At 46.3% G+C, this 24,779-nt stretch overlaps 1 protein-coding gene across 38 annotated transcripts in view; it reads right to left on the bottom strand.

Annotated features, from left to right (window-relative positions):
- Positions 1-1,877: 1,877 nt before the first annotated feature.
- Positions 1,878-24,779, bottom strand: part of SORBS1 (sorbin and SH3 domain containing 1) — a 231,905-nt gene continuing 209,003 nt past the window's right edge. For 21 of the 38 annotated variants that reach the window (XM_043475902.1, XM_043475919.1, XM_043475907.1 and 18 more), the window contains 4 exons: positions 24,052-24,246; positions 10,271-10,329; positions 6,916-7,028; positions 1,878-5,210 (listed from right to left, as the gene is read on the bottom strand). In XM_043475902.1, the coding sequence (XP_043331837.1) occupies positions 5,143-5,210; positions 6,916-7,028; positions 10,271-10,329; positions 24,052-24,246 (435 nt within the window). In that variant the 3' untranslated portion in view covers positions 1,878-5,142. Of the gene's footprint in view, positions 5,211-6,915; positions 7,029-10,270; positions 10,462-11,038; positions 11,099-21,687; positions 22,465-24,051; positions 24,247-24,779 lie in introns of all 38 variants that reach the window. The other 17 variants (XM_043475881.1, XM_043475889.1, XM_043475892.1 and 14 more) reach the window with 3 other exon arrangements.

The following is a 24,779-nucleotide window of genomic DNA, read 5'->3' as shown; positions in this document are numbered from 1 at the left end:
AGTTGGTTGCCATGCCCTCCTCCAGGGGATCATCCTGACCCAGGGATCGATTCACAGAAAGCAAAAAACTTGGAGGATCCTACATTGGATAATTAGGTGATCTCTGTGGGAAGGTGACTTTAATTACAGAGAGCTTTCACTTTCTATGTGTGCATGAGCCCAGAATATTGAAAGAGATTAATTTCTATTTTTGCTGCTGTTAGAAAGTGACATGATGATGGTCCCCTGCTTTCACAATTAGTGTCAATATTCTGAGCTCTCTGGGCTAGAGGGGTTCATTTATTAATTCATTTATTCACTCATTTGTTTGTTCAAAGGATTGAGTTACTGAGTGCCAGCTAGTTAGACACTTGGTGCTGGGCATGTAATAAACAGAATCACTACTCTTGTGACCTGTATACAATTGATTGTGAAAACAAAAAGCAGATGGTGATGAGTGTTTGGAGAAGCATAGAGGAAAACAATAGGGGAACAGAATTTTGGGGTGGAGACAGGAGGGTTCTATTGTATATCAAGTGGCCAGGGAAAGCCTCCCGGAGAAGGTAACACAAGGACCTCAAGGGATGAAGGAAGCCATGCAGCTCTGGGGGAAGGGTCTTTCAGGCCCAGGGTACAACATTTGTAAGACACTGAAGCATACTTGATGAGATTGAAGCCAGAACTTGTGTGGCTGGAAGGAACAATGAGAAAGTCAAATGTGAGGAAGGGCAAGTCAGCATCCACTGGACTTGAGGCCATTGTACCACTCTTGAGAGGAGCAGCCACCAGAGGGATCACACTGGTTGCTCTGTTCAGACTAAGATAGAGGGGTCAAGGGTAGAAGCGGGGAGAGGACCAGCTGGGAAGTGATTGGATTGCAATGACCCAGGTGAGAAAATGGCTTGGACTATGGAGATAGAAGTGGTTAGTTTCTAAAGGCATTTTGCAGTTACGACTGATGGATGTGCTAAACAGGATGATGGCAGAAGTGGTGCTTGTGAATCAGGGCTGTCAGGCTGTCAGATCCCTGGGAGACGACCCTTTTCCCCAGACTGTTGGAAGCTTAAGCAGGGGAGATTCCGAGTCACTCCAAAGGGGTAGCAGTACAAATGGGTGCTTTGAGCTGAAACTGGAGGAGAGTCAGTGTCAGGCAGGGTGGGAGTTTGGGGGTTTCCTGTTATGGGACAGACCATTCTGTTATAGCAGCCTGCACACCGTGCGCCCCCCACCCCCCAACCAGGCCCAGTGAAGACGCCAGGGGAGGCTGGATGTCTAATGCTACAGCCTCGAGAAACTTGGTTTGGGAGTGAACAGAAGGATGGACTGCATCTTTACCCACTGTAGCAAGAGAAGACTCAGGGCCAGATTTAACATGTTTAGAAACACTAAGTGCTGTCTCATTGTCGTCTGTCCCCATGTCTTATGGAGTAAATCTAGACCCATTATACATATGTTATAATGGTCAGTTGTGCTTTTAAAGACATGTGCATTATTCTTATAATCAGAACAAAATTTTATAAAGAATGGCAAAGTGGTCAACATTAATCAATTCACAGAGTATCATGGAGTTAGCCTCTTGAGAATAGAATAAGTGGCGTCTTCAGAGGGGGAGTGAAAATTAAAGTTGCTCAGTTGTGTCTGACTCTTTGCAACCCCATGGACTACACAGTCCATGGACTTCTCCAGGCCAGAATACTGGAGTGGGTAGCCTTTCCCTTCTTCGGGGGATCTTCCCAACCTAGGGATCAAACCCAGGTCTCCTGCATTGCAGGCAGATTCTTTACCGCCTTCAGGGGGAAGCCAGGTGTGAGTGTGCACCTTTGAAGCAGTGAATATAAGCTTCAGTTGAGAAACTTGAAAGGGAAGGAAAGAAACAATGAATGGTAAGAATACGCATGTGCCACACAATTTTGAATGAAGTTTATTAAATAATATGTACAGCCAATGTAGTAATTCAACATCTATTTGTCAAATTGATCCACTGCATAAAGAAAAATAGATAAACAGAAAAATCTGTGTCTGCATGGTACATGCTCTTGGTGTGTAATTTAAATGGCAATACTTTAAATTAATTGGTTATATATAATGTCAGTTATTTTTCTTTCAGAATATAATCTTTTTTGTAGTAACCTAGCAATAGGACTTAATACTACTGCAGATAAATAGGACTGCAAAAAAAAAAATCAAAAATGAAATAAGAAAACACTATAACCGAGATAACAGTTACTTTCTCTCCCAGAAAGAATGATTATTTAAAATTATAACACTTTACAGTGGTATTTTTGTGCTAAAAATCTGCAGGTAAGTTATTTGGAATTCCTTCATTTAAATATGCAAAAAACTTCATGACTTCCTTATTATACCCCCCTCCCCTTCAGTTCAGATTTTTAAAATTATTTTTCTATACAAAGTAGGTACATGGGCTATACAAAGTTAAATATACATATTTACAGTCCCATTTCTTAAGCATGTGATTTTTTTTTTCTCTTACTGATCCCAGAGAGACTGCAAAAGATAAGTAGTTTAGGGCTTGCCTTTACCCAGAAGCATGGCTAATCTATTACAATGTGTTGCAGGGCATGCCGCCAGTTAGTTGCACTTGCGATTAATAAACCTGTATAAATATCTCAGCATAAAAATAGGTATTTTGTATTACTAAATGTGTGAAGACAAAGGAGCAATTGGAACCCTTTGTTCCTTGTTTTGTCATACATAGGAAGCTGAAGTTTGATGCAGATTTTAACAGATGAGTTTATTAAAGACGGGCAAACTGGTGAGGCATACCTGGGATTCTGGAGATAAACAAAGTCGGGAGGCTGGCGTCATATGCAAATGTGGCTTTACAAATTGGTTTATTTTCTAGCTGTATTTAAAGAGGTGTTCAAAATTACCTACTTAATAAGCACCCCCTCAAAAAACAGATAAAGTCGTGTTATGGTTTGCATCTAAGAAAGACTAGGAAACACATTAGCCAATATAAGAATTACATTCCAAAACAGGTGAAACGCTGTTGTGCAAAGTGTATGTGAATATGCACGGGGTCTATATTCGAAGGGGGAGGACAGAAACGAGCGCCCTTGGATGGTGAGGTGGACCTTCCAAAGCAATGCGTCTTACTTAAGGAATAGCAAGAAGTCCCTTTCTACACAGGAAGCTCATCCACCCTCACCTGCACTCCCCAGCCCCACCCTCCACCATTGGTTCCACAGCCTTTCCCCTGGGAATTAAGGCTCTGTGATCTGTTCTAATGTTTCTGGGAAGAAGTAACACATTCTTCTCATCCGTCATTTACACTTCAGTGTGAAGGAGTCAGCGGCAGTTGCTTTCCTGAGAGCAGGACTTGGAGGAGAGGGAGTGAGGGAACTGTGGTTGTCTGAAGGGTGGTCAGCTGATACGAGGTTCTAAGATGCGTAATGGAGACAGAAGCTGAGGCACTGAAGATGAACTCTGCCCACTTGGAAAGATTCCAGACTTTGGGACCTCAGGCCAATTCTGAGCTACCTGCAGAGAGCCAGGAGTCCTGTACACAGCCCTATCAACCTGGAACTGCTTCTCCTGTTTATGACCTCGAATGTGGATTTGTGGGGAGGATCAGAGTTGGAAGACCCTGGAAGCAGGTCTAAATATTTCCAGCCACAAACTACCCTCGGACAAAGGTTCTTCCAGCATCCTAGTTGTTCAAAAGTGAGCTAATGGAGAGAGATATATGACAATGCTTTCTAGGATCCCGACAGGGAAAATTCATCTCTTCCTCTCACACCCTTCTTAGCACATATCGCAGTCTCTCTTGATTCAGTATTTTTGTGTGTCTGTCTCTCCAATCACCTCTGAGTTCCCAGCAGGCAGGAAAATGGGTCATTTCTATCTTTATCTCTCTAAGGTGTCTAACAGAGGTCTATAAACATCCTTGAATTGGATAAAGTTGTGACTGTACACCCCAGGCATCACAGAGGCCTCCCTTCTTGGCTCTGGCCCCCCTACAAAAGACAGACCTCCTGAAAGTAGCAGAATTACAGCCTCAAATGTAGGGCCACTGCAGTTGCACCTTCTAAAGGGAAGCCCCACAGGGTGTGTCAGGATACATAACCCTGGATTCCTACATTCTGAGTGGTCGTCGGGCTCCTAGGGGGATACATGGTGAAAATGGAGATGTGGTGAACCCTTTCTAAGGCTTGGAGCACGCCTTGCTCATTGGTGGCCCCAGGCATCCAGTATACATCAGTGTGTGTTACGTTGAGTCACTGAACACCATTCCTTGTTCTAAGAATAAGCCTGTCAACCCCCAACTGTCCTGGCCTAAAACAATCCAGAAAAGTAAGGGTAGCAATGGCATTCTGTAAATGACACTATGCTGCCCAGAAAGTGACTGCTTATAAAAGCCAATGATATGGAAGGAGCCATATGGCAGGGGACCTCAAGAGCTACAGGCTTCTCGCCTTAATCACCTGGAAATACAAATGGAACTATCTGCCCGACCACCCTGCTCCAGGGGCAAGCCTTGTGTGCTTTTCTGTCTGAACACCAGGGGCGTCAATGGTAACGCTGCATGCATGCTGAGTGCATGGAGCGCCTTCTCTGACCTCTACTTCCCTACCTACCTCCAGTGGGGCACTTGGCCTTGGGTTGTTTGGGGTCTCCACCACTGTGTAGGGATTGCCTCGGTGGGCCCAACTGATCTGTAGCAGTGTTAGGGGACCAGGAGGCTCCAGGGCAACTGGAGGAGTCCGTGTGGAGCCTTGGAGGATGGCTGGGGATCTGCCTGGTGCTCCGAGGGCACCTGCAGGCTAAATGACCCTTTTGAGCCAAAGCTGGTCAAGCCTGAAGCAGCAAGAGGCAGTTCTGGCTTAACTGCTCTGGGACCGTACTCCAGGTCAGGTTACCCAAGCTGGGAAGAGGAGGGCAGGGCTGGCATGGCTCCCAGAAGCAGCTAAGTAAATACCGACTTGCCTCATTCCTTTTTCGCATGGTTCAGCCCTGTCCGATACACGCAGTAAGCTTCGACAGGCTCAGGTTTTAAATACAACACTTCTCTGTCCTCTCTTTTGCTTCTTACTTTATCCACTGCATTAGTTTTCCTACTGACTCAACATTTAAATAAAGAGACCAATTCATGAATTATGCTTCGTCCTCCAATAAAAATCATCTCTGTAGTTTTCAGTCTTCTTATAGATACAAAGGCTTTACATAGTTGCCTGGGAAAGTACCAAACTGCCTTGTCCTTCTTGAAGTACCTATTAAAAACAAAAAAACACAGACACAATGAGAAGACTGACTCAGAACTGAGTTCAGAGAGAGAGTCCTTGATAACAATCCCAAAGCTTGTAGAAGGGCATATGGTTTCCAAATCACTTTGCCCTATCTTATCTCGTTTAGGCTGCAGAATAGCTGGGTGATAAGCAAGACATTTCTTTAACACTCCCATTTTTTTTTCAGATGAGGAAGCTCAAACAGAGAGGCAGACTTTGAACCCAGGTCTTCAGACTCCCAGCCCACAGCTCTTTCCAGTGCTTCTCTTTTATGGAAGAATGAACACAGCTATCCAACACACCAAGGTTAGGGGGATTTAGACTTCTAAACTGTGGCATTTCTGAAAGTCCTCTGGATATGACTGCATAGTGAAAGGAAATTTCTCTCCTAAGCCTGTGCCTAAGCCCCAAATTGACTCTGTGTCTTTGCTACCAACCTTGTCCAGGATTCCAGAACATTGAGCTACCACAGAACCTTTCCTGGACTGTTTGATGTCCAGAATTGCTGGGTCCCTAACCGAGTTCCTTCCCTTGGAATTTTTTTTTTAGTAATCAACTTTTAAAAATTAATTTATTTGACTGCTCCAGGTCTTAGCTGCAGCATGCAGGATCTAATTCCCTAATCAGGGATCAAACCTGGGTCCCCTACATTGGGAGCACAGAGTCTTAGAAACTGGACTTTCTCTAAAGCTGGAGGGTGGGGTGGCAGACAGATGTTGCATCATCATTACTCTCATCAGCAGACAGCATAATTTGATCATTGCATCCTTTCCCCAGTTGACTTGGCTAGGGCTTCAGAATCCTGTTGAACACATTTCAAGCAGCCACTACCAGTGGCTTGGAGTTGTTGCACAAACTAAAACATCTAGAAGAATGAGTCAAAGTTAACACCATCTAAAACAGTTAGCTGAAGCCCCAGGGCAATGGTCAGGGAGGCTACAGAGAACTGAGATGGTAAAGATTTTGAATCTGTGAAAAGAGGACTATTTTTGTCTTATAGGCTGTTTGTTGAAAGAACTTCAGTAAGAAAGTATTACTAAGCATCTGTTTTGTTACAGAATCTCAAATTCTGATCTTTCTCTGCTCTATCCTATAAAGGTGACTCCTTTAATTCATCAGGTATTGCTTTGGTTAAAGTTATTAGAAGCCTGGAGTAAATGAGGTCTTCGGACTCTCTACATATATGCTTGCACTTCATGGCAGAAATCTACATGCACATGGTCTTCTGTTGTTCCACAGGAGTTTTAAAAATTAAAATTTCCAAATGTAGGACAGACAGATGCACAACAGAAATAGAAACAGTGAATTCCCTGGCAGTCCAGTGGTTAGGATTCAGCTCTTTCATTGCTGGGGTCCAGGTTCAAGCTCTGGTCTGGGAACTAAGATCCCACAAGCCAGGCAGTGTCCCCTACCCCCCACCCCTCCAAATACAAATAGAACTCAATAAATGCAACTGGCAACTGCCCTTCTGTGCAGTAGATGTTGGCATATTTGGTCTTCAGGTTCGTAGTTACTATCATCCACACTGATTTGAGAACAAACCTATAGTGGGTGGCCCAGCATTCCTGACGGTGGTATAGGAACTGAGACAGCTCTCTTTCTGTGCAGAAAACAGTGCTCTTTTTGTGACTCATCACTCTGAGTTTTTCCTTCAGTACACAACAGATAAGAAAAGCACGGTATCACTTACCAACAAACCACCCATCGTCACATTTTTCCATGACATCAACAATATCTCCATCTCGGAGTTCCAATTCATCATCATTCTGTGGTATATAGCTATACAATGCTTGGTAGCTAAATCTGTAAATTCAAAAAAAATGATTAGTAAGTGACTCAAATGCTGATGGCATTAAATGAGTTTTTAAAACCTGTTTCAAAAAAATAAATAAAACCTGTTTCAGTTAAATCAACATTTGTGTAGTGTTTCCTACTCATTAGTGGGGATAAAAGTATTTTATTGGCTCTTTCTCTAATAACTTAGCATTGGGGGAGATCCATTCAATATGTGATAAGTAAATTAAGAATCAGAGGGATCGAGAATCTGAGAAGCAAGTCATGATTGTTGCTTTCATTTAGTTTCATCTGGTTACTTTAGCCAAGCTTTTTTATCTAGATGCTCCCCCTTGAAAGTTAATCAAGTTCTTAACACAAGATAATATGTGTAGATTGTCAAGGATAATCAGAAGTTACTTAGGTCCAGAGACAGACATTATATCCTGGTCATGCACATTGGAGAGCATGAAGCAATTGTCAGGTGTATATATGTAATTTTTAAAAGTATATGCCAGTTACCACACTATTTAGCAATACTACCTTGAGTTTCTTTACATGCCAACACATATTTTATTAATTGCCTTGAAATGTGGATGCCATTTTTCTAAAACTCCTGAAGGCATATCTATCCCAGTAATGTTTGGGGTTAAAATTTTTATTTACTTGCTAGTTGGCCTAAGGCAACATGGCCTGTGCTGTTCTGACAGGCTCTAGACCAAGCTGCACTACTTGTGAAATTGATACCTGCTTTGGCAACAAATAAAGCCTTGTTTTCATTTATTCTTTTGACAAATGCTTAAGAAGCACCTACTGGGACTTCCCTGGTGGCTCAGATGGTAAAGAATCCTCCTGCAATGTAGGAGGTGCAAGAGATGTGGGTTCAATCCCCTGTAGGTCAGGAAGATACCCTGTAGAAGGGAATGGCAACCCACTCCAGTATTCTCGCCTGGAGAATTCTGTGGACAGAGGAGCCTGGTGGGTTACAATCCATGGGGTTGCAAAGAGTCATACACGACTGAGCGACTATCACACTTTCACTAAGAAGCACCTACCAGTTCACAATTCTGTTTACTTGATACTTTGAAACAACAATAGCAGGCAAAACTTTCCAAATGAGCCAATCCTCTACCACTTTCAGTGGATGTCAGTGAATTCCAGGGTGTGGGTGAGAGGGATTAGAAATAAGTGGAATCAGTTTCCAGAAACAAGAGGTTTGTTGTCCTCTGCTAGCAAGCCAAAGGGGCAATTTAATTTTCCACATTTATCTAGATATCATGAGACTTTGGTAGATGGATCTCTCTGCCAGAAGTAAGGTCTCTAATGAGGAAGAAGTGACACTGATGAACTTCCATTTGGTAACTGAATACATTTCGGTGTTTCTGTATTTGCTTGCTGTCTCTTGCCTAAACTGGACTCCTGACGGTGCCTCAGCCCCTTCACTGTTGTGGTGACTTCCTTGCCTGCCTCATTTCCACGAGGTTAGCCCTGTTACCTGCCTCTCTGCTCTCACCCCAGACAGCGGAGACTGGCTGCACACAGTCCCGTGACCTTGCTGCTTGGGTCCCCAGTGGGCTCTGATTTTGGACGGGCCTCATGCTAACAGGGACACAGTTCTATAGAGTCCTTCCCTCACTTCCTCTGCCAATTCTGGTGCCCAACTCTGAGCAGAACTTTAACTTTCCTCCCCTCCTGCCCCTGTTTCCATGTGTAAGGAAGGGTCCCCGCTCCTGGCCAGGCTAAGCTCCGGCCCCTGGGCTGTTTCATTGAATTACATCTTCTCTCTGACATCTTTGATTCTGTCAACTCCTCCTTAAGTGCCTGAGCCTCTGCATCCTGAAAACACCTCCCCTGTCCTCTGCTGCTCCCTGACTCTCTAGCCCCCATCCCCTAGCTCTTTCCACTCAGGATCACACTGACTCATCAGACCCTTTCTAATATAGCATCTGCCTGCACCCAACACTGTCACTGCAGAGATCACCGATGACTGTTCCCACTTGCCACCTAGAGGACGTTTCTCACTTCCTACCCTCCTCGGCCTCTCTGAAGCAGGGGCACCCCTGACCACACCCTTCTTGCTCTGCTCAGTACCAATGAACACTCCTAAACCCTCACCTGTGTCTCTTGCTGCTCCTCCTCAGTCTCCTTTGCTGGCTGCTACTCTGTGGCCTTAAAAGCTGGTTCCCCAAAGATCCATCCTCAGTTCTCTTCTCCCCTTACCCCTGTCTTCTTGGGGAATCTTGTATACTTCCATGAACAAGGTGCCCATTCTGTCCAAGCTCAGCCCCTCACCACTTTTTTGCTGTACTCATATCTCCAAACCACTATCTTTGTCCTTTGTCCCTGAAATCCACCCTCCATTCTATTGTCCAAGTTATCTTCCCAAAATGAAATCCAGGCAACATGTTCCACACATTTTTTTTGGCCATGCTGTGCAGCCTGTGAGATCTTAGTTCCCTGACCAGGGATTGAACCCAGTGACCTGGCAGGGAAAGCGCCAAGTCCTAACCACTGGACAGCCAGGGAACTTCATTGTTCCTTATTTTAAAATCCTTCATTGGCTCCTGAGTGGATACAGACTGACATCCAAATGTATTTCCATTGCATTCTGGCTTCTACAATCTGGTCCCAACCTGCCCCTTGAACTTCGTCTCCATTTCCTCCCTGAACTGCATCCTGTGGCTATAAGGGTCTCTTGGTGTTCTCCAAACACAACATCTACCCTGGGTCTTAGTACATTTGGATTCCTCAGCTAAGAAGACTTTTACCTCCTTGCTCCAACTCTCAAATCCAACTTGTCTTTCAATGCTTATTCCAAAACCCCCTTTCCCTGTGGATGGAGTTTACTCCTTTGTGCACGGAACATAGGAGATATCCAATACTTTTCTTTTCTTTTTTTTAATACTTTTCTTTTTTAATGAATGGATCAACCCTATTCATTCATCTCCAGTCGGGATTAATACTGCTCCCTCTGTATTCTTACAACACTAGGAATGAAACCAGTTAGCCCAGCCCCCCTTTGCCCTGTATGGCAGTTACACTTCCTTACCACCTCTCCCCTCCCCGTAGAGGCCCTGACTGCTTTTATTCACCCCCCACCTGTTTTCACATTGGCTGTTAGGAAACAGCCTTACATAGAAGCCCTCAGAGAAGCTGGGAGTGATGGGTTCATTTCCCCTACATGGCTGCTCCCACAGCCAGTCAACGACCCACTTCCTAAGGGCAACAGACTACGGACAATGCAACAACCAAGGTTCGCCACATGTACTTACAAATCCTGGGAGGTTTGACTCCTGTCTGGGGTGACTCTTCGCTGCTGGGCTTGAGGTTGCTGAGAAATGATTAAAGATGATTTATTGTCAGAAGGGGATACCTTGTGATGAAAGTCAAGGGGATGAGAAACAGTGCTGCAGTAATGAACAGATTTTTCGGCAATGTTTATGATCTCATTGCAAACTGCTTCCTGTGAGGTGGCCCCGAGATATCCAGAAACCCCCATAAAACAGTCAACATGGGGACAAAAAAAAAAAGAAAGAGAGGAAGAGATGTAACATTCCAGACGAAGCACATAAGTCCAGGGAAACAACAGAGTTGAAGATCCAGTTTAAAAAAAATAGATATTCCAGTAGTGGAGTGCAGGAGGGATCCAGGCGAAAGCATGGAAAAAACAGGTAAGATACAGAAGAATTTGGGATTTAGTATGAATATTAAATTTTAAAAGGCAGCAGCATAAAGGCCTGTAATTAGTGAGTAACCGTTACAAATGGAATAATTTCAGGATAGAGATGCAAGTATGTATCCCCAATCATGCACTAAAATATTAATCCCACATGTAGGCAGAGTAGAAATAGTCTCTAAATTCCTCTGCCTTTTTTGGGGAGGGGAGGGGGTAGCCTAGCATCTCTCTCTCTACTACAATAGCCATAAAATTCTTAAAAATAATGGCTCTGTGAGTCAACCAGTCTACTCCAGTCTAGATTCTAGAAATCAGTCAGAATTCTCTTTAGAAAAGCTACAGTCGTATTCAATAGGCATCTTACCACATAGCTCTTTTCAGATTCTGTGAGATCAGGTCCTGCTCTCAATGAATGATGAGAAGGCTGTGATCACCAAGCAAATTATAAGGGAGACATTTTAGCAGATGTCACATTGAAAAGGATTAAAAATAAAAGTGTGAGCAAATACACATACCACACCATCACACTCGATGACACCGGATACTCGTGGCCTATGGCCACCGAGTTTCCATGACAACACGGTGGGTGCAGAGGAGAAAATGCAATGTACAGAGTTAGAAGCAAGCATCCAGGCAATGAGATGGGCAGTTGGGAGCATGGCTGCAGTGAGGTGAGGATGAACAACACAGGGACCCCAGACTGGTGGGGAAGAGACACAGAAGGGCGGCCTTAAGAACAGTCATGTCCCTCTGTGAGCACGCACGCTGGTCCCCTCGCTCTTAGCTGGCAAGCATCGATGAAAGGACTGATATACCGAAAGCCCGTTCCTGTTGTTTTGTTGACAGGGAGCCTCCTCTGGCAAAACAGGCTCATAAAACTATCAGGTATGCCATTTTCTTGTACTTATAGAGAGTAATGCTTTTGAAAAACTCCCTGGTAGTATGTGGTGTATCAAACAAGGCTGTTCTCCCAGGAAAAACCTGCAAATGATACATTCCAGCTAAGTATGAGATAGATGAGTTCCGATATCTCATAGAGTAGGGCTTGCTTACAGAAACAGGACCGTGTGTCCTGACACAGCAGTAGAAATGAAACCATCACTCTTCACTCACCAGCTCAGGTACCACATGATGACATGAAAATGAGGTGCAATCAGGCCAAGCAGACCTGTCTTTAAAGTAACAATCCTGTAGTAGAGCTGGCCAGCCCTTCACTGGAAGAGTGTTGGGAATTATTTACCCCAGAGAGGATTCAACTCCAACTCTTAAGAAGTCTCCCTAATTGAACATTTGAAGAGCCATCTTTAGAGAAACCCTCCAGGTTATGTGCAATAATACTGATGAGCCACAGCAACTGCAGGGCCTTCTAGAAGAGCACTCAGATCTTTAGTGTGTGACCACTTGTTTCCCAGGAAGGCCAGAGACACTGAGGACTTTCCCTGAGCTCATCCAGCAAGTTAGCAGAAGCCCTGTCTCCTGGATTCATCTACTATCTCGTTGGACCTTCTCTTTCATCCTTGACCCATTTCCCACATTATTAATTGTCTCCACTGACATTATATTTAGTGAGTCCTACAGAAACCCTGGAGACTGGCAAGACAATGTTATCATCCCATTTTATTTTAAATCCTAAGAAGCTGATGCTCAGAGGGGTTTAGCACATTCCCCAATGTCACACAGCCTGCAAGAGCTAACACTGCTCCACCACACCATCCCTTCCCATTCCCCCCTGCTGTAAATGCCCCATCTGCTTGCATGCCCTGTGGGGCCAACTTCCATTCCAGACATCACTTCCATACTCCAGTCCTTTGAAAAACCACTTCAAGTTCTCCAAACCCCTCCAAACCTCATTTCCTTAAACCAGCCTCCCTGGTCTCTGGCAGGATTAAAAGAAGAGATAGAACTCAATTAAAAGAGAACTGCAAGGGTTTTTGCTCCTTAGAAGATGTCTCAGACCTGTGGGCCTTTGCCAGATGACTGGGAGCTGACCTCACTGCCCATCCAGCCTCTGGATCAAGGCTTCTGCACAACAAAATAATGACACTCTCGAGCATCTACTATGTGGGCTTCTATGTGGCATCCCTGAGTGGGTGATCTTTACAGGCAGATTTTGACTTGACAGAAGGGAAAACTTTCTAAAAGTGAGAGCTGTCCAATAGAAGGGGCTGCCTTGAGAGGAAGCGGTTGTTGGTCCCAACAGCTGTTCAAGCTGAGGTTGCATTGACAACTGCTACAGGGGAAACTAGAGCACTGCTGCCCAAACGCTGGTGTGCGTCAGCGTCACCTGGGATCCTGTTAAAATGCAGATTCTGGTCTGACACGTCTGGGGTGTTCATTTCTGTGTGGGGATGCCTATACTGCATGGTCCACAGACCAACTTCAGGGAGCAAGGCTCTGGAGCATCTCATTTATCTAACACTGAGGTTCCTTAGCTACAGTGAGCTAAGACTGGTTGGTCTGGATGACACCTCATGAAAATAAAAGTTCTCAAAAAAAAAATTTTTTTTTTCCAAACTCCAGCTGGTGGCCTACCAACCTCAGGTCAAGTGTAGTACAAACAGAGGATGCAGACAGTCTACTGACATGACCTCCAGTTTACTGAAGCACTGTAGCATCAGTTTTAATCCCAAAGGAATGACTGGGATCAACCACACAGCAATTTTTCATACTTTAATTTAAAAGAAGTTTGGTGAATCAGATATATTATGAAGAACCTGATAGCTTACTATCCCTTTGTTTTGTAAAGTATCTTTTTAAAATTTTTTTTAAAGTTGCTTTCAAAGCACATAGAGGTCCGTTTCCTAATCTGACTTTCATACTCACCCTTGGACTTGGGGAGGGCAGAAGAGGAAATTTTAAGGCTCAGGGAAGTCTGAAGATTTTCACAAGGTGCCAGAGCCATGGGGTACTGAAACTCTAGAGTCTAATCGCCATACACCACCTCCTTCTTAGCTGGTGATGGGAGAGCTGGGGTAAGAATGATAGCAACACCCAGCTTCTCCCTCTTCTGTAACTTTTCTTGAATACTTTGTGTAAAAGGTGCAGTGTGCAGTAATGATATCATGCAGTCATTAACTCAAGGATCCAATAGTACTGAAAAGGGATCCTGACCCAGCTAATATGTTCCTCAGACTCAGGTCACAGCCAAACTAGAGGATAATCATCACTGCAGCCTTCACATCTGGATACATTTAACATCTAGTACAAACTTAACTCCCCCCTCAGAGGTGACTGGTTCCCTACTTAATGTCTGTGGAATAAATGAAGGAAGAAGGTGAAGTAAATATTTATCCTGTTAGCTAAGATTCAGTCTCTCCCTATGTGAAATGCATTTCTTAGATTTAAACCAAATATCTCACAGGGCTGAAATGTAAACCAGCTTTTTGAGAGGGATGAGTGGGTATGGCATGTGGATCCTTGTTGGAGATGGAAGTCACTGATATCCACCATAGGGACTTCCCCTTCATTCTGAAGGCTGTTGACCTTCAGACTTTTTTTTTTCCTCTCTAGGTGTATGTTTTTTTCTCTCCCTGGTCCTGTTTTCTAACCATCTATAGCTTTATATATCTTCCTCTGAAACTATGCTACCTGGTAGCCAGGAGCCTCACATATCTATTCAACACTGAGATGGGACCAGTAGGAAATGTGTTGTAAGTATGAAATTATTTCCACTTTTTACAAAATTATTTTTTTACAAAGTTATTTCAAAACAGTATAAAGAATTTAAAATATCTCAACAATTATCCTGATTATATATTAAAATGATACTATTTTAGATATGTTGGATTAATAAGTCAAATATACTACTAAAATTAATTTCACTCACTCCATTTTACTACCAGAAAATTTTAAATTACATACATGACTCATGGTATATTCCTGCTGGCCAGTGCTGCTCTAAACCCTCCGTGGGTCTCAGTGTACACCCTTCTTTAAGCCCAAAAGCAGACAAAGTTCTAATCACGACCTCAGCCAGGGCTAGGGATAAAAGGACTATTATCTCATGCTAGGGACATTTCAGACTCTTGGAAATACATCCCAGTTTTTCACATGTTTAGAAAAAGAACCACCAACCCCTCCACCCCAGTGCACCCTGCATAGCCTCATCAACAGTAAGCAGGTGATAGCTACTGATCCAGAAACTGCTTTTCTTCCATTTTTGTGCAGACACACACAAGTTGGCCCTCTTGGCCTGGAGCTTGTGTCTCATTCTTCCAAGACAGCAACCTTGTGTGTATCCCTGCTCTGTGGCCCTGCTGCCTTCCCACCTCCAGTTCACAGCGATCAGTCCCTCAGAAATCGGACGCTGGTCTCTGGGGGCTGTTAATCCCTCTGGATCCACAAAAAACACCTGGTTCTCCTATGAGTTACTAAGCGTTCTCTTCCAGCTCTGGGTGTTTGCCAAAGCCTTGAAGCCCAAAATAAAATGTCCACAGGCTGGAGGCCAGCAGGAAGTCCTGGAGCTGCGGGCAGGACAGAGAAGCCCCACCCCCACGTGGCCCAGAGCCCTTCTAGGGCTGTCACGAGTCTCAGAGATGGTGAGCCGCTCCAAACCTTCTCCTTTCCTCAGACCCTAACTTTCTGGTGACCAACACTGGCCTCCCAGGGGATGCTGGACTGGAAGGGAGGGTTCCAGGACAGACTGTCACACTAGTTCATTGTCGCTTGAGGAAAATGCTTAACTTCTTTGGATTTCAAGTTCTCAGTAAAATAAGAGGCTTGGACATGATTTACATAAATATCCTCTTTGGCTCTGACATTCTCGTGTAGTCATTAGTGTGTGTGCATCCCATGAACTGAGAACAAAGACTGGGCCGGGCTGACCTGGTTTAGAAGGAACAGCACTTCCTCACTGCTCACGGGAGACGGGGTGGAGGGTGGCTCTGACTGCAGCCTCCAGGGTGTCCGGAGGGTTCTCTTCTGGCTTTGTGGGAGGTGAGGGGCTGCCCTGATGGCAGAGAAAGAACTACAGCTCCTGGAGGACCACAGGCAGACTCTGCCAGAGGAGGCAGGAGACCTGAATGATTCAGGCTCCTGGCTCTAGGAAACCTCTGCAGGTCTGCAGAATAGTCTGGCTCCACTGAGCCCTTCTCTTGGGTGTACTAAGAAAAAGAACCCAGCTTACAAACAAAACAAATGATAACCAATCAGTTCAACTGCTTACCACCTACACTCAATCTCCTTGCAGATCAGTCCACAGACAAGCTTTGATGTAATCTGAACCTGATGATAGCACTAAACTTACACGCTTAACCTTCTCATATAGTCTGTGGTGGGGTCTGTTTCTTTCCTAAAACAATGAGACAACTGATGCCAAACGTGTATCCAAGTATGGAGAAACCAAAACTTTCCAAGAGAATGCCTTTGTACTCAAGGTGAGAGAATAAGAAGAAGCACTAATTTACAGGGTGTAAATTCTAAATTTTCTAAAGTCTGGATTTGTGTGAATAATCCAGAAAATCCTTAAGGAAATCAACCCTGAATATTCATTGGAAGGACTGATGCTGAAGCTGAAGCTCCAATACTTTGGTCACCTGATGTGAAGAGCCAACTCACTGGAAAAGACCCTGATGCTGGAAAAGACTGAAGGCAAGAGGAGAAGGGGGCAACAGAGGATGAGATGGCTGGATGGCATCCCTGACTCAATGGATAAAGTTAGAGCAAACTCCAGGAGATAGTAAAGGACAGGGAAGCCTGGCATGCTGCAGTCCATGGGGTCTCAGAGTCAGACACGACTGAGCAACCGAACAATGGCAACAATCCAGTAAAAGGATTCTTCCATCTTCTACTTTCTTCTCTCCTCCAACCCCATCTTCCTCTCTTAGGTGAAATGGAGTAAGAGGATAAACTACTTTTCTTTTCCCTGTTACCTCGATATCACACAACAATATTTAATGAGTCCCAATTACATGCTCTGTGCTAGGTGCATTCATCTCCAGAAAACCTCATTTAATCCTCATAACAACTCAATATTAAGTGGTCAATATTTACCTCATCTTATAAAACTAAGACCCAGTGTGTCTGAATTGGGAAGTGAAGAGCCAGAATTTGGACCCTGGTCTCTCTGACTCCAGGTCCCACACCTCCCATCATGCTTGATCTGCCGGAGGGAGATATCCGAATAGCTGGATGGAAGTGCTGATCAAGAGGCCACCTCAGTTCACACGTGCTCTGCAGCTGGCATGAGCTGGGTTTCTACTGAAATCCTCCATTTCTCTCCTAACACCTCTTTTAGGGGTGGATCCTGAAACTTCAGGTCTTAGTTCCCTGGGCCTTGACTATTAAGCATATACATACCTGCTGGTGATTTTTCTAAGAACTGCAACCAGCGTCTCTCCCCGCCCTGTACATTGTTGAACACTCTGTGTATATTTAGAGATTTCCCTTCTCAGGGAGTCAAAGGAAAATGTTTCCCCTTATTAGGTGGGTGTTTTAACATTTAAATTTCCTTTTCATTCTTGTAAGTTGTATCACATGCTTTCCCTTTTATTTCTGATTTCTATGCTCAAGGCAGGCCTACAGCTTTTTTCTTATCTTAGTTCTGGGAACTCACCTAGTTTCCATGTGGTAAGGGCTGTTCCCTCTGAGCTCACCAAAGCACATTTTTTTCTGTCCTGTTTCCCTTCCCACTCTCCTTTCTCCAAGGCTGTAGTATTGTTCTTATGCTTCTCAGATGCTTTGAGGACACAGAGCTTTCCTGAATACTTTTATTTAAAAATTATTCCCCCAGATTATACTGTTATAATTATGCAAAATTGTGTGTGTGCCACCCTCTTTCCCAAACCCCTGGCCTAGACTCAGCTAACCTCAGATTCTCAAAAGTTTTGTGATCCAGAAAACATTACAAGTCACTGGAGTGACTTTAAAGATTCTTTTAAAGTAAAAAATTCTATGAGGATCTCTTACACCAGTTATAGAAGCTCCTAACAACCAAATCTGGAGGCTAGTCAGCGAACAGTGCTTCTCTCTTGGGGAAAGCTCAGAAAATATTGATGAATGCTGGAGAATCCCAAGACCATCTTCCCCTTCACTTTCTTGACCAATTGTCCTGAATCTTCCTAGCTAAAATTATGCTCAACAAAACCCAGGAACTTGGTTGATAATTCAGAACTCTTGGGCATTTTGTGTATTTTTGTCCAATTAGTTGTCCCTCAAAAAACAAAGGGAAACACTTATTTTTTCACTATGAAGGTCCACAGGTCTATTATAAACCCCCCTCCTTAAAATTTTGTATTTTTTCTTCTCTTTCCTTATAACTGAAATTCACACAGGATTTTTAGTTAATCAGAGACTATCAAAACTAACAAGAAGTCAGCTTTGTCTGGATCTTTTGTCTATGGATGGTGAAGCCAGAGAAGGGAAGTGACTCACCCAGAGACACACAGCAGGCTCATGGCAAGGCAGGAGATAGAGCCCAGGAACCCTAACTTTGAATGCAGCACTCTTCCCACCGATCCTGTCTTCCTCTAATTGCCCCTTGCCCCTCATTCACCCCCTTCTGCTGTTCAGAGAACTCCTAGCTAAAAACATGCACAACCGACCCAAGGTCACATCACCTTGGGAGTCTACAAAAGAGTGAAAAGTCAAACCCTTTCACAAGGAAGTGCTCACACGTCTGCAGAGTTGGGGGTTGTGGGATGGGCTGGACAGGTGACTCAGGAGAAAGAAAGCAGCAGAACAGGGACTAGCACCACGTAGGGAATGTGGATGACCAGTTAGCAAGGGTCACAGGACCTGTGGAGGATGACCAGACTCTGTGAGGAGGTGCTGACCAGTATCTACATGTGCACCAACCAGCCCTCCGAGCTTTGCTCACAGCCCCTTCTCCCCACCTGCGGACACAGAAGCCCCACTGAAACCAGAACTCACCTGCCCTTTCACATTCCTACCCCTGGGGCTTAGCTAGGCTATTTGCTTGCTTAGAATGCTGCCCCGCTGCTGTTCACCTATCATAAAACTCCCAGTTCCTGAAGCTCCAAATCAGAAGTCACTTTTCTCTTGAAATCTGTCCACCTCACCCCACACCTCCCACCCCTTGCTTATTCTCATCTTGAACTCCCCAAGGAAACTGTTTGTGACCCTCCTTCCTGGTCTACCTTATAATTATTTTTGTGAACATGTCTTATCCCCCAGTAGAGATCTACGCTCCTTTAGTTGGGGTCACTCATAATGTATCTTTGCTTTCACTCAACAAATACTTGTTGAGCACCTTCCTCGTATCAGGTGTCCTGGTCCCTCGCGCCCTGCCGGTGACAGACAAAGGGACAAACACAATAGAGTTGATAAGTGCCCCTTAGATCAGGTGCTGGGGGCTGTGAAAGCACAAAGTCCAGCATTTAATCTAGTCTTGCAGGGGGAGGGGAAAGTTGGCAGGAAAGGCTTCCTGGAAGGAGTGGAGAAGTAAAGGATGGGTGGAAACTTTCCAGACGCACAAGCAGGGGAGACTTGGGAGGGTGAGGCTGGTTTAGCTGTCAAAACGGCCAGTTCCATGAGGCCTTCTAAGCCCAGAAAGGAGGAGAGAGTTTCCTGAGAGCGGGGGGGCCCCTGACAATGCTCCACCCCTCTCTGCCTCCTGCAGCACTTTGCACAGTGCCTGGAACATCCTAGACACTCAAATAGAAGAGGAAAGGTCAAAACACGTCCGAGTGTCTTTTCTTGCTCTCTGGTTAGATTCCCTCCACTTATAGATCAGAATATCTATCTAGGTCCCCAACACTGATAACAGAGTTGAATTATTGGTTCGGCTCCTTGCCCCCAGCAAGGACAAGAGCGGGCTGACAATTTTCTTGGTAATACAAGCAGGTCTGGAATGCATTTGTTCAAGTAAGTGCCACAGCCTGAGGTCACTGGGTCACCAGAGAATACCTGTCATTCAAGCCCTTCCCATCTTGTGCTCTGTCAGCCCAAGAGGGCCTCAAGAAAGGCAGAAAGCTTCCTTGGAAGGACCTCATTTCCCAAGCTGTCTTCCCAGTCCTAGGAGGGGAAGGTGAAGGGATTGGTGACGGAGTGTGTGGGCAGCAGCCGTTTTCACATAACCCCCCGGCTCTCAACATGGAGTAAGGCCAGGGTCCAGCGTTTTGTTGGGAGAGCAGGAGGCAGGGGATGCGAAGGGGTGCACCTGGGGCCTGGAGGCCCACCAGGAAAGAAAAACCAGTTTTCAACAAGCTTGGCAGCACGCCGCCTCCTCTCCCAGTGAGGAAGTGGGAAGTGTGTACCCCCAGCCTCTTCCGAGCACCGTGTACGCATCCTGTGTACACTGGGTCCTGGCACTGGGCCGCAATGACTCACCGCCAACCACGAGGAGGTCTCCAGGCCCCAAGGTCTGACTTAGAACCTTTCCAGAATTGTTCCTTTCCCGTCAGTCGCTTCACCACCTCTCCCCCAGCCAATTATTTCTTTCCCTGACTGGACACACCCTTCTCTCCTCACAGAACATGCCTTCCGGGAACACCTGCCCAGGCAAAGCCTTCCCCAGGTATGGCTATTTCCTCAGCACTGCCCTCAGAGCTGGAGCAACATGCCGCTTCAGGGAGCCTTCCCGCCTGCCAGGCACCACACCTACCTTCTTTAATCCTTACACTGTCCTGTGACTGAGAGACAAATTGCACTCCTACTTTGGACAGGAGAAAGCCAGTGGGGAGCTAGAGACTGACTACTGACCATTATCACATGCTGTCCTTCCCTGCAGCAATGACGCCCCACTCCCCAGCATCAGGCTGGGGCCGCAGGTCTGGCCAAACCTGCGCTTCAGGCCGTAGGCTCCTGCGGCCTCCAGGCACACCTCTGCAGCTGTGCGCGCCAGTCTCCCTGAAGCACAGGCTCCTCAAAGGCAGAATGGGAAACCCTGTCTCCTGCCCAGAGGTGTCTACAGGCCTCAAATGAGTATCTGTTGAGTAAATGACACTTTAAAGGGAAACTGAGATTAAACATCATCATCTACCATGGGCATTGTGCACAGTAGATAATAAATGGCTTGGAGACATCTTCAAGAATTCCATCTGGTTCAAAAGACATTCTAGAAAGTTCTCAGCTCCAGAAGCTCCAAGGTGGAGAGCTTCCACTTACAGAGTACTGATGTGTTCCATTCCCAGCCCCTATGCTTAGCACTTGACATGCATCAATTCATGAAATCCTCTCAACCAGACTGTGAGGGAGTTGTCATCTCCATTTTACAGATGAGGAAACTGAGGCTGAGAAGGGGAAAGTAACTCAATTCCAAATCACTAGAGAGTAGAGGGGAGCAGGCATTCAGACTCAGCTACTTTGAAGAAGCTGCCCAAAGGCTCTGAATTCTGGGGTATTAAACAGCATAGCCAGTATTAGAACCATGATCTAATTGCCACATTCACCTCCCCACCACCTGCCCCCAATTTTTAAGCCCTCAAAACATCCTAGGGCCACCTCGGTCCAAACCCCAAAATCTTTGTAGTTGTCCCAGACAGAAAATGGGACAGTTGCCTAAAAACCTGGCCTATCCTTCAAGGACCCCAGCAGTGGGTCGATCCCCCCAAAACCAAGACGTATGTGCCCATCAGTGAGCAGCTCAGCTCCCACACAAACACAAGACAGGACGGAGACCCGACGGGGCTAAGCGCTGGCAGGCAGAGCGCCACGGGTTATGGAAACAAAGCGCAACGCACACAAAACCAAACCACACGGAGCCAAACTGAAGCCTGGTGTTCTCAGCTGTGTTAGAGCAAACCCGGGGTCCTCTCCCAGGTGCAGCTGGGCTAGGAGGAAGGCCTGCCTTCTTGTGGGTTTTCGCACCAGGCCAGGAGGTACCCAACAGTGTGGCTTACTTTGGAATCACTTCGAGAGGCCAGAATACAGACTGTCCCTGGCCTCCAGCTGTTCCAGCCCTGACAACCTAATGGATGACCCCTCCATCCCCTCCTGGGTCATATTTTTGTCTCCAAACAAGCAAACGGGTCTTGCGGGCATCCACTCGGCTGTGGGTGAGGCCGTCCCGCTGCCCGAGATGCCCGGGCACACACGGTCATGCTGCAGGCCTACCTGGCTCGCACCCGTCCGAGCGGCCTTCCTCTCGGCCGGCTCACCACCTCTCTGCAGCTCTGAGCGCTCAGCCTCCCTTCCCGAGAAAGGGCCCCCCAGGGGCTGCTGGCGGGGCCGGCTCTCCTCTGGGGTGTGGAGGTCTGTGAGTCTCTGTTCGGTGCTCAGGCACCTGACCACGTCTGACGGCCTCAAGCAGCTCTTCTTAGAGATGGCGGGTCCACCTGGGCATCTCTCACCCGCCTCCCTCTCTGCTTTCCTCTCACGCGCTCCATTTCCATCTCGCCATGGCTGCCGCTTACCCTGGCTGCTAAAGGCGTCGCTAAGCTCCGAGATGACCCTGTCAGATCGCCCAAGCCATGGCTGGGAGAAGCTATCCTGGAGGACCCCCGGAGGTGGCACATAGGTACCACTGTCTCCGTTGACGTGGAGGGAGGCCTGGGCCCCGGGAGCTGGGGAGTGGGCTTTGTGCGGAGGCGGCAGGGCCAGCGGGGAGACCGCTGAATGTGGGGTGGGCCGGTCCGACCAGCCCGAGTGGGGAAGGCTAAGGGGCAGCGAGGAGCTGGGCCTTGCAAACAAGGCCAGGGGGTCACTGCTGTAGATAGAAGCCTCGGGCAGAGGAGGCAAGGGTGGGGTCAGGGCCAGAGGACGCCTGCTCGGGACCCCTACAGTCAATGAGATCCACTCAGAAGTGACAGCGTGCATCTCCGGGGACAGGGCTCGGCGGGGGTGGGGCAGAGATGAGGGGGCTGGCATGAGCAGCTTGCTGTGACCAGAAAACTTCAAAAGAGAAGGAGAGAGAAGAAAACAAAAGAAGTAAAAGGCACAAGTGTCAGCACAGAGAATAAAGGAGGAAAACAATCACATGGGATGTCCAGAGAGGAACAAAATGGAGAGGATGAACAGGGCACGCTGGTGTCCAGAAAGGAAATCATCTGGTCGGGCTGGGAGAGAACCTGGGATGTGGATGCGGGTGCATGTGTGTGGATGCATGGGTGTGTGCAGGCGGGGGAGGATGGAGAAGCAGGTGGCATGGAGACGGGAGAAAGGGTCCCATTAGGACAGGAACAGATGCTGCTGGCTGGTCCGCAGAATCAGACTTAAAGGGACACACTGGGAGCTCCCTACCCCCACTCCATCCAACTGCCTCTGCAATGAAGCCCTGACCCAGAGCCATGAGGAGAGAAAGGTGGCCTGGCTGAACCACTATGTTGTACACTGAGACGAATATAACAGTGTACGTCAACTATACTTCAGTAAAGAGTTTAAAAAGGTCCTTGCTCCTGGCCCTTCTTGGGCATTTACTCTCTCTAGCGGGTTCAGTGAAGAGCCTTACAGAGAGGTGTAGGAGCAGTGTAGCCATCTTGTTTCATAGTTGCACTTGGCTACAGTCAAGCATAAAATCTAGCGGAGTTCCTCATGCTGTGACGAAACAGAATGCCTTATGCCCAGCTCCCACTCTCTCCCTGCGAGATCACAGGATCTAGATCTCGCCGTGCAAAGAATCCTTGGGTCAGCCTATCTCATGCTTTCAGCCAAGAACCATCTCCTGGGGTCAACAATGGCAAGTGAGAGAGGAGGAACTCATTAGAGGCTGAGAGAAAAGAGGCCCCCTCCAAGTGTCATCCTGGGCCCCCAGGTCCTGCTCTTGTTCCCCTGACCATCCTCCCTGTAACTTACCACTTATGGTCAGTCTTTCACAGAAGTCACCCCACTGTGCCTCTCCTGAACCCAAGGTTTGGTTTTTTCCTTGGCTTTGGGACAGTAAGGATGGGTTTGGAATAATTTATATTTTAAAATAAGTTTGTTCATAATTAATGTTTAGGAAGCAAAGACCATATTATGCTTATAAATATACTTCCTTTCAGCCCATAGACAGAGATGCTGCAAGTTCTTTTTGCAACCCAGTTCTTGACTGCAAAGAATATTCTGAATCTGGTCTATATGTCTGAGGATGAGGACGTGAAATTCTTGCAGTCTTTGTATTCTGCAGGCCAATCTTGACCAGTAAGATGATTAAGAGAACCATACTGGCCATGGTATGTATGGGACAGCGGTGGTACCCAGACAATCAGCTTCACTCAGCATGGGATGCTGCCAGAACAGAGTTTTGGACCAACTGAAAAAGACACTTATATCTCTCCCTAATCATCTTGTCCCCAGAGCAATCACCTTAAGTGCTTCCTTTTCCCTGAGATAATATTTCTCCCAGCAAATTCTTGAAAAATGCCATTTGTACACATGAAAACAAACCCTGGGATGCATACTCTCTGCACTGCTGCAGACCCACCCCAGAGGGGCTGTGTGCCATTAGCACTTAGATTTGTCGGGCTGAGTGTGAAAACCAGTGGCGAGAAGCTTAGGTACCTGAGGGCTTGCAGTGGCGCTACGACTTGGGGAGGAGGAGAAAGGCAGGTCGGTGTAGTCTGCGGGGTTTTTCACCAGTGGCCGTTTGATCACATCCACATAGGTGATGGGGAAGATGCCTTGCCGGGACGTGCCTGGGATCCTCCCTTCGTACCAGTTCTCGTCCACCTGTCGAAGCAGTGTGATCCTCTCGCCCTGCAAGACACAGCGAGGCAGTGGTCCTTGCCCTGGCACACCTCAGCACGTCTGAGATCCCTGCCTGTAGTCTGTGCTCTCCTGCGTTACTTGTCACGTTCTTCTATCAGAAAAACCTTCTGTGCTCATCCTGGATGAAATTAATCATCACTGAGATGGAGATGCTAACAGAAGTTAAAGCTGCTGGGAGTCTGTTAAGCTTGGTCTTTACGTATCTCGCTAAAGGTCAGACTCATTCCCCCAAGCTAACAGGAAACTGTAATTGTCTTTTTTTTTTTTTCTGCACCACAAAGCTTGTAGAATCGTTCCCTGAATGGAGACTGAACCTGGACCCTTGGCAGTGACAGCATAGTCCTAACCACTGGACCACCAGGAAATTCCCCAAATCTAGTGGTTTTGACTCGCTTAATGCAAAACAGACAGATATCCAATCTTCTTCTCTAAGGTAAAGGTTTTGGGGGTTCTTTTTCTAACATTTTATTTTTTCCTATTATCATTATAGGAAAATTAAAACATAAATGTAAGGCAGAAAA

Source organism: Cervus canadensis, chromosome 8, assembly GCF_019320065.1.
Source record: "Cervus canadensis isolate Bull #8, Minnesota chromosome 8, ASM1932006v1, whole genome shotgun sequence".
Classification (NCBI taxonomy): Eukaryota; Metazoa; Chordata; class Mammalia; order Artiodactyla; family Cervidae; genus Cervus; species Cervus canadensis.
This window is presented reverse-complemented; position numbering and strand designations above follow the sequence as displayed.